At 36.4% G+C, this 10,291-nt stretch overlaps 1 protein-coding gene across 1 annotated transcript; it reads left to right on the forward strand.

The window, feature by feature from the left end:
• The first annotated feature begins 3,689 nt into the window (after positions 1-3,689).
• On the forward strand, positions 3,690-7,579 carry LOC143600119 (uncharacterized). The gene is made up of 4 exons (XM_077077898.1): positions 3,690-3,921; positions 4,189-4,611; positions 4,696-4,993; positions 6,913-7,579. Exons 1-4 carry the CDS (start codon positions 3,690-3,692, stop codon positions 7,577-7,579), a joined length of 1,620 nt encoding a protein of 539 aa, XP_076934013.1.
• Positions 7,580-10,291: the final 2,712 nt, after the last annotated feature.

The following is a 10,291-nucleotide window of genomic DNA, read 5'->3' on the forward strand; positions in this document are numbered from 1 at the left end:
CATGCATGTGTGTGACCCGTGAGTTTACATGTGAATGTATAAGATGGGTTTTGTTGATTATAGGACTTGTTATGGTTGCATTTTAGCTTGTATAGATTGCCCATATTGATGTTACTTGAGTTTGTTTAACAAATGGGTTTAAGCATTGTTTTAATAATGGAAGTAAATGTGTAAATGGTTAAAAGATTGGAAATGGATTATGGGTAAAAACACCCATTAGAACCGTGGGGTTTGATTTGGGTGTTGGATTGAAGTTGTAAGCTTGTTAAATGGTAAAATGGTTAAAGAAAGAATGATAATTTTGAAAACCCACATACTTGATTTCTTGAAAAAGTTGTAAGTAATAATAATAATAATAGTTTTGAAAAGATAAAAAAGATCTTGGAAAAGTGTAGAGATTTGATTTTGTTGGAAAGTTACTTACACATGCAACTAATACAAAAAATTGATTTTTGATCATAAAGCTCATACTTGTCTTGTATTGATTTTTATATGGATTGAAAATGAGAAACTAAGTGATTGAATGGGTCATATGGAAAAGAATAAAATCTACTAGAAGTACTAGGATGCATGAAACATGATAACTTAGATAAACAAGAGTTTGTGTTAAACTTACTAATAAAAGAAACTTTGTAAATTGTACAAGATGTTTTGCAAGATGATTTAATAAGTGAACATAATCTTGTGTGGATGATTAACGACTTGTGGTTAGGATTACTTTAGTAAACACTATGGTAAAGATTGTTGGTATGATAATATGGTTATTAAAAATTGCTACTTACTAGTAATAGAAACTTTGTTGTTAAAGAATCAAGAATGTGTTTGTTTAAACAAATGATAATGGGATGAAATAAGAGGTTAATATGGGTTATTACGATCTGGAAATTTTGGCACATAAACACCTTGTAGAGACTATAGAAATAACATGTTCATTGTGTAGTTGAAAATTTAAGTTAAGGTTTGAGTACGTGTTGAAAAGAATTGTTTTGTGTGCATACTTGGTGCTAGATAATCAAACATGGGTAGGATAATATATTACTTGTTATTATATTTATATTTGCTGTACCAAATGGTTTGGTTTTGACATTGTGACTTAAATAGCTTGTCGGTGACTTTAACGGTCGGAAAGTTCGACTTTAAAGTGAACCGACATGAACTTTTGGAACTGAATTAAAACAGCTCCTAATGTCATAATATTCTTATATTTAACATAAGTTAAAGTATAAGAAAAGTCAAGAATAGCAAAATTTAAACCAACCCGGTTTTCGCCAAAAAATGGCTTTTTAAGAAATTGGCAACAAAATAAAAACCATAACATTTTTATTGAAAAACTAATAAAATTTGACTAGAAACTATATAAAAAGTGTTTTTGATTATTTAAAACTAAAAGTTTTCACAAAATAACAAACGGCTCGTTTTTAAGCTCAAAACCGACAAAACCGATTATAATAGAGTCAAAATTCTAAATAAAATAATAATTTAAATTTTTCAAAACACTCCAGCAACTAAAGGTAATAATTTTTATAAATTTTAATAATTAATTTAAATTATTAAATAAAACAATTATTAGTTAATTACTACTTGTTTATATTTTTAAGTATGTATTATAAGCAGTAAACTTTATGTGTTGTGTGCTTGTAAGGATTTTTAGAATAAGAATATATATATATATATATATTGGTCAAACATGTATATAGTTAACCATTTTTGGTCAAACCCGAATTCAAAATTAACGAACGTGCACTATTATAGGACACGAGCGTTATACGAACATCGGATTCAAAGGTGAGTTCTTCCTCCGAATAGCATATTGTATATCTATATTCGTATTTATATATATGTTTTGAAAGCGCATTATAATTTACAAATTGTCGTTATTGTGGGATGAATCAATTTGGTTAAATAACTGTTAACCGAATTGAGGGCATAGAAATGTTGATAGATCTATCGGGATGACGCCCCCCACTTCCATTCGCGTTGGGTTAAAAGTGGGAATATTTCGAGTATGGTACGTTTCGAGTTATCAAATTGGTAGTCATACACGTGTTGTATTTTTAGCTAGTTTACAACTAACGCTTTTTGTGCTTAAAGGTAAAATGCGGGTTTCGTTATTGTGTTGTACCGTGTTAAGATCGGTATTGTTGGGAGTATAATGGCCGTACACTATTATATTCATGTGTTGTTTATATATAATTTGTCTATATTTATATGATAAGTTTTTCTCGGGAATAACTCACCAACACATTGTGTTGATCGATATTTTAATATGCTTTTCAGGAAAGTGAAGATTTCGAGGTGGCATGGAAATGAGAGCGTGGGATGTTTGAACAAAAGTGAAGTATTGTAAACCGTTCATTAGCACGTGCATTAGTAGTATTCCCCTATCACCGGTTGAGTGGCGCCCGGTGATTGCATGAGGAGATGCCGGGTCTACTTCGGGAGCCGAACCCTTAAAAGTGTACACCCGAAAGAGGACCAGGGCAAACCGCGATGCACCGGCCCCTGTTGCTGCAATCCCATTGGCTGTGATCCCACCTCTTCCACCACCGCCTCCCGCACCGGAGCCTATGGTCGAGGAACCCTCCGATCATGATATGCTAATGATTCTTCTCGCCAAATTCTCAGCCTATGAGAACATTATTCACAACATGGTAAACCGCGTCCTTGCTATTGAACATAAGCAAGGCCTCGATGACCAAGCACATAACGCGTTGTGCCAGTTTGTGAACGATCTGAAGAATTGGGGATTGCTGACAGAAGCCAGGGTGGGAAGCCTCGAGATGAAGAATGGCATGATAGAGCCATGTGTGGGTTACTTGATGAGCCTTCACTAGACATAGCTCACAAGTAGTATGTTTTGGGTAGTATGTCTATTATGGTAGTTGTTATGTAACTTAACTTTGAACATGTTGTCTTTTGTGTGGTTGTGGTTAACTTGGTAGAAACTAGAAACTATTGTGGGTGACTAAGCTGTAAGTAAGTACACCTAATTTTGGTAGTATTTTGGCAATTATAAAACCCCACATTTGATGGTTATATTTATATTTGTGTTATGAATAATGAAATTTAATTCCTTAAAACTTAGAAAAAAAAAATATCACTTTTTTTCCCAAACTAACAAAATTATATATTTTTTTTTAAAAGAACATGGCGCCAAAAACAAGACGATCAACTAATAATCAAGCAACCGGATTACCTTCCTCTCAAGACGAATTAGCTCAACTAATCGCTCAACATGTAAATACGACACTCGAGCAACATGAGGCTAACCACAACGCAAGCCAAAACCCCCTATATACAACTAATACTTCAAATGGAGAAGCACCTAGAACCCAAAATCTAAATGAAAACCCCTCAGGTAGTACGGTACGCGGGTGCTCATACAAAACTTACCAAGGTTGCGGACCGAGAGAATTTACCGGTGCCGAAGGACCTTTGAAACTTATCCGATGGATCGAGAAGATGGATTCTGTAATGAAAATCAGTGATTGCACTCCTCTCGAACGGATAAAATACGGAGTAGGTTCGTTCCTGATGAGGCACTCGAGTGGTGGAACTCCATAATTCAATATCTTGGAGAAGATGCCGCTTACCGTCTAACCTGGGAAGAATTAAAAGAAATGTTGTTAAAGGAGTACTGTCCCCGAAACGAACTTCAGAAAATCGAATATGAATTCTGGCAGTTAAAGATGGAAGGTGCTGACATTGGAGGGTATACTTCCCGATTCAACGCATTGGCTCGGCTGGTACCCCGACTGGTTACGCCTGAATATGCAAGAATCGAGAGGTACATATGGGGCTTAGCTCCCGAGATCCGAGGAATGGTTACCTCCTCCAAACCAGCCACTATCCAGTCAGCCCGAGAGCTGGCAAAATCTTTAACTGATAATGCAGTTCGTATGGGAACTCTGAAAAACTCTGGTAAGAAAGCGACCATCGCCGAACCTGAATGAAAAACAGTTACCGAAAATCAGAAAACCGGAGAACTCAAACGGAAGTGGAATGGTAACTCAGGAGGACAGTTCAAACGAAACCAAGGAGCAGGAAGAATGTTTGCATAAAACGCAAGAGGATCAGGACAGGGATCCACTTGTAACAGGTGTGGAAGAATTCATATTGGTGAATGCTGGAAATGTTACCGATGTAACTGTTTCGGTCATGTGGCTTGCGACTGTTATACAAAAATAGCAACACCCACAGGAAGCCGAACTTCTGGATGTTTCGAGTGCAGTGTCATCGGACATTTCAGAAATGATTGCCCCAAACTCAAGATTCAAAACACTAAGGGAAAAGCATTCGAGATGAACGCGAAAAAGGCCCGAAAGGACTCATCCGTAGTCACCGGTACGTTTCTCGTTAATAATCATTATGCTTATGTACTATTAGCCAACGGAAAGCTAATTGAAACCAGTAAAATTGTCCGAAACTGCAATATTCTGTTAGAAAACCATAGGTTTCCAATCGATCTTCTACTCGTAGAGTTAGGCAGTTTTGATATAGTAGTAGGAATGGATTGGTTATCCAAAAATGGAGCTGAAATCATATGTTCCGAAAAGCTAGTTCGTCTACCAACCCCAACCGGTCAATTTCTGAACATTCAAGGTGATCAGAGTAACACTGAGTTAAAACTCTCTAGTATCACAAAAACCCGCAAAATGTTAAGGAAATGATGTCCAGCTTTTGTTGTCAATGTAGTCGACACAAAGGCTAAAGAGCGAAAGATAGAGGATATTCCTGTAGTACGGGATATTCCAGAAGTTTTCCCTGAAGATTTGCCTAGATTACCTCCTCAGTGTCAAGTCGAATTCAGAATTGATCTGGTTCAAGATTGCGCTCCGATAGCTCGATCTCCGTACAGATTAGCACCATCGGAAATGCAGGAGTTATCTAATCAGCTTCAGCAATTACTAGACAACGGATTCATAAGACCAAGTTTCTCACCTTGGGGAGCTCCAGTCTTATTTGTGGAAAAGAAGGACGGTTCTTTTCGAATGTGTATCGATTACAGAGAACTGAACAAACTTACTATTAAGAATCGGTACCCACTACCGAGAATTGATGATTTGTTTGATCAGTTGCAAGGATCAAGCTATTACTCAAAGATGGACTTGCGATCCGGGTATCATCAATTACGTGTTGCAGAAGAAGATATTCCTAAAACCGCTTTCAGAACTCGCTATGGCCATTATGAATTTCTGGTCATGCCATTTGGTCTAACAAATGCACCGGCTGTGTTCATGGACTTTATGAAAAGAGTTTGTAAGCCATACTTGGATAAATTAGTGATAGTATTCATCGATTAAATACTTATCTACTCACGAACCAAGAAGGAACATGAACAACACTTGAAACTGATTCTAGAATTGCTAAAAGAAGAAAAGTTATATACCAAATTTTCCAAGTGCGATTTCTGGCTTTGAGAAGTCCACTTTTTAGGGCATGTAATCAATGAGAATGGTATCCTAGTTGATCCAACAAAAGTTGAAGCAATTAAGAATTGGGAGACATCAAGATCACCCACTGAAGTGCGACAATTTTTGGGATTAGCTGGCTACTACCGTAGATTCATTGAAAATTTTTTTCTATAGCTCAACCCTTAACCCAATTAACCCAAAAAGACAAGAAATATGAGTGGACAGAAAAACAAGAAGAAGCTTTCCAACTGCTTAAACAAAAGTTGTGTAGTGCACCAATCGTATCCCTTCCAGAAGGAACTCATGGATTCATAGTTTTCAATGACGCATCCTGATTAGGCCTTGGATGTGTGCTCATGCAAGGAGAAAAAGTAATAGCCTATGCTTCACGTCAACTCAAAGTGCACGAGAAGAATTACACAACACATGACTTGGAATTAGGAGCAGTTGTTTTTGCACTCAAGATCTGGAGACACTATCTCTATGGCACCAAGTGCACAATCTTCACCAATCACAAAAGCCTCCAGCACATATTTGATCAGAAGGATTTAAATATGAGACAACGAAGGTGGGTAGAATTACTTAATGACTACGACTGTGACATTCGCTACCACCTAGGTAAAGAAAATGTCGTAGCTGATGCATTGAGTAGGAAAGAAAGAGAAAGACCACTTCGTGTCCGTGCGTTAGGATTAACGATTCAAACAAGCCTTACCACTCGAATCCGAGATGCACAAAAAGAAGCCTTAAAACCTCGGAACATAAGAATCGAGAGATTACGAGGTCTCGAGTGTGAATTCATAACGAAGTCTGATGGTACATTATACTTGATCAATCGAGTTTGGGTACCACGTTATGGAAATTTAAGAAATCTAGTATTGGATGAAGCTCATAAATCCAATTACTCAATCCACCCAGGAGCAACCAAGATGTATAAAGATCTCCAAGAATTCTATTGGTGGCCAAACATGAAAGGAGATATAGCGGTTTATGTCAGTAAGTGTCTGACATGCTCAAAGGTAAAAGCTGAACGCCAGAAACCATCTGGACTATTAAAGCAGCTTGAGATTCCGCACTGGAAATGGGAAAACATTACAATGGATTTTGTGACTAAATTACCAACTACCCCCAATAACCACGATTCCATTTGGGTTATTGTAGACCGACTAACAAAATCCGCTCACTTCATTCCCATTCGCGAGAAGGATAGCCTGGTAAAGTTGAATCAATTATATCTGAAAGAGATTGTGGCTAAACATGGCGTACCTGTTTACATCATATCCGACCGGGACGGTTGTTTCATCTCCCGATTTTGGCAATCTCTGCTAGAATCTTTAGGCACACGCTTAGACATGAGCACCGCTTATCATCCCCAAACCGATGGTCAAAGTGAGAGAACCATCCAAACCTTAGAAGATATGTTACGAGCCTAAGTTCTCGATTTCGGCAAAAGCTGGGATATTCATTTACCACTAGCTGAATTTTCCTACAATAACAGCTACCACTCCAGTATTAAGGCTGCACCATTTGAAGCTTTGTACGGAAGAAAATGTCGATCTCCTCTTTGTTGGGCAGAAGTCGGAGAAAAGCAACTTACAGGACCTAAAATTGTCCAAGAGACCACCGACAAGGTCTTTCAGATCAAGGACAGGTTAAAAGCTGCAGCCGACATACAGAAAAGTTATGTGGATAATCGCAGGAGACTGTTGGAATTCCAGGTGGAAGACCAAGTGTTATTAATGGTATCGCATTGGAAAGGCATAGTCAGATTCGGTAAAAGAGGAAAGCTAAGCCCACGATACGTTGGACCGTTCAAAATCACCGAACGAGTGGAGCCGGTAGCCTATCGACTCGACCTACCTTCGGAGCTCAGTGGAATACACGACATGTTTCACATATCCAACCTGAAGAAATGTCTATCTGACGAATCGCTAATTGTTCCTATTGAAGACATAAGGGTTGATGATAAGCTTCGATTTGTAGAAGAACATGTTGAAGTCATGGACTGGAGAATTCAGAAGCTAAGACGTAACAGGATTAAGCTAGTCAAAGTCCGCTGGAATTCAAGACTTGGTCCCGAGTTCACGTGGGAACGTCAAGATCAAATGAAGGCGAAATACCCTCACCTCTTCCCTGTAGAAACCGAAACCAGTACTACATCCTAAATTTCAGGACGAAATTTCTAAAAGGATGGGTGAATGTGACAACCGCCAAAAATCAGACTAATCTGGTAATTATGTTAACCGTAATCGCGGATTAATTAGTAAAATAAATACATAGGAATAATATTTTTAGCTAAAGTTTTTGATTTTAGTTGAGTTTTAAAATATGGAACCCGAAAAAGTTGAATTTTGTCGTGTAGCTGACACTATACAGATTGACACCGGGTAATGTCTCGAAACAGATAAATTCATAAACATGTCAAGATGAACTCGAAAAATTAAATTTTATGTTAGGATATTAGAGATAGTATTTAAATTTAATTTTAGAATGTTCGAATAGCGGAAATTAGAAAATAAGTAACCGAAAGCCAGTAGAGGACACCGTAACGACCCGACATCAAGTTTATCAAAAAATTATGTTTTTAGGCAGACTTTGACTGTAATATAATTTTGCTCAAAGTCTGATAAAAATCATTAGAAACGGATGTCGTTTGGCTAGATAAATTACGAGATACGTTAAACCTTAACACCTAGATAATACCATAAACCTTTATAATTGCCCAACCCTTCCACTACCTCACCCTCTCTCTCGGCCGCCACTTACACACACATACCCACCCACTTGCAATATAATATTAAATATATACATACCTATAACGATTAGTAGATTACTTGTGAATATAAAAATTTGCCAACACACCCTATACCATCCTAATCACCAACCATATACCTCTTTCTTTCTCAATAAAACCGGTTACCACCACCACTTCACCATCATCACCATTTCAAAAACAATTTACACCATTGTTAAAGATTAGGAGTTTTGATGGAGGATTAGGCAAATAACAAGGTGTAGGAAGCTAAAGAGGGAACCATAAGCTAACTTAAGGCCACATTATCACCTCCATAGGCACCAAATCCGAAATCCAAGGTAACCCACTTCAAGATTTGAGTATATTAGTTGCTATTTGATGTTTAAAGCTTTATTTTGGTATGTTTGATAATGTGCATGCAAGTATAATTTGGATGTATGCATGCATGTGTGTGACCCGTGAGTTTACATGTGAATGTATAAAATGGGTTTTGTTGATTATAGGACTTGTTATGGTTGCATTTTAGCTTGTATAGATTGTCCATATTGATGTTACTTGAGTTTGTTTAACAAATGGGTTTAAGCATTGTTTTAATAATGGAAGTAAATGTGTAAATGGTTAAAAGATTGGAAATGGATTATGGGTGAAAACACCCATTAGAACCGTGGGTTTAGATTTGGGTTTTTGGATTGAAGTTGTAAGCTTGTTAAATGGTAAAATGGTTAAGGAAAGAATGATAATTTTGAAAACCCACATACTTGATTTCTTGAAAAAGTTGTAAGTAATAATAATAATAGGTTTGAAAAGATAAAAAGGATCTTGGAAAAGGGTTGACAAAAGTGTAGAGATTTGATTTTGTTGGAAAGTTACTTACACATGCAACTAATACAAAAAATTGATTTTTGATCATAAAGCTCATACTTGTCTTGTATTGATTTTTATATGGATTGAAAATGAAAAACTGAGTGATTGAATGGGTCATATGGAAAAGAATAAAATCTACTAGAAGTATTAGGATGCATGAAACAAGATAACTTAGATAAACAAGAGTTTGTGTTAAACTAACTAATTAAAGAAACTTTGTAAATTGTACAAGATGTTTAGCAAGATGATTTGATAAGTGAACATAATCTTGTGTGGATGATTAAAGACTTGTGGTTAGGATTACTTTAGTAAACTCTATGGTAAAGATTATTGGTATGATAATAAGGTTATTAAAAATTGCTACTTACTAGTTATAGAAACTTTGTTGTTAAAGAATCAAGAATGTGTTTGTTTAAAAAGATGATAATGGGATGAAATAAGAGGTTAATATGGGTTATTAAGATCTGGAAATTTTGGCACATAAACACCTTGTAGAGACTATAGAAATAACATGTTCATTGTGTAGTTGAAAATTTAAGTTAAGGTTTGAGTACGTGTTGAAAAGAATTGTTTTGTGTGCATACTTGGTGCTAGATAATCAAACATGGGTAGGATAATATATTACTTGTTATTATATTTATATTTGCTGTACCAAATGGTTTGGTTTTGACATTGTGACTTAAATAGCTTGTCGGTGACTTTAACGGTCGGAAAGTTCGACTTTTAAAGTGAACCGACATGATTTTTTGGAACTGAATTAAAACAGCTCCTAAAGTCATAATATTAAAGTCAAGAATAGCAAAACTTAAACCAACCCGGTTCAAAGGTGAGTTCTTCCTCCGAAAAGCATATTGTATATCTATATTCGTATTTATATATATGTTTTGAAAGCGTATTATACTTTATAAATTGTCGTTATTGTGGGATGAATCAATTTGGTTAAATAACTGTTAACCGAATTGAGGGCACAGAAATGTTGGTAGATCTATCGGGGTGACGCCCCCCACTTCCATTCGCGTTGGGTTAAAAGTGGGAATATTTCGAATATGGTACGTTTCGAGTTATCAAATTGGTAGTCATATACGCGTTGTATTCTTAGCTTGTTTACAACTAACGCTTTTTGTGCTTAAAGGTAAAATGCGGGTTTCGTTATTGTGTTGTACCGTGTTAAGATCGGTATTGTTGGGAGTATAATGGCCGTACACTATTATATTCATGTGTTGTTTATATATTAATTGTCTATATTTTTATGATAAGA

The sequence above is a fragment of the Bidens hawaiensis genome, unplaced genomic scaffold (assembly GCF_021521415.1).
Source record: "Bidens hawaiensis isolate Kalapana, Puna unplaced genomic scaffold, B.hawaiensis_p1.1 tig00053398_1, whole genome shotgun sequence".
Taxonomy (NCBI): Eukaryota; Viridiplantae; Streptophyta; class Magnoliopsida; order Asterales; family Asteraceae; genus Bidens; species Bidens hawaiensis.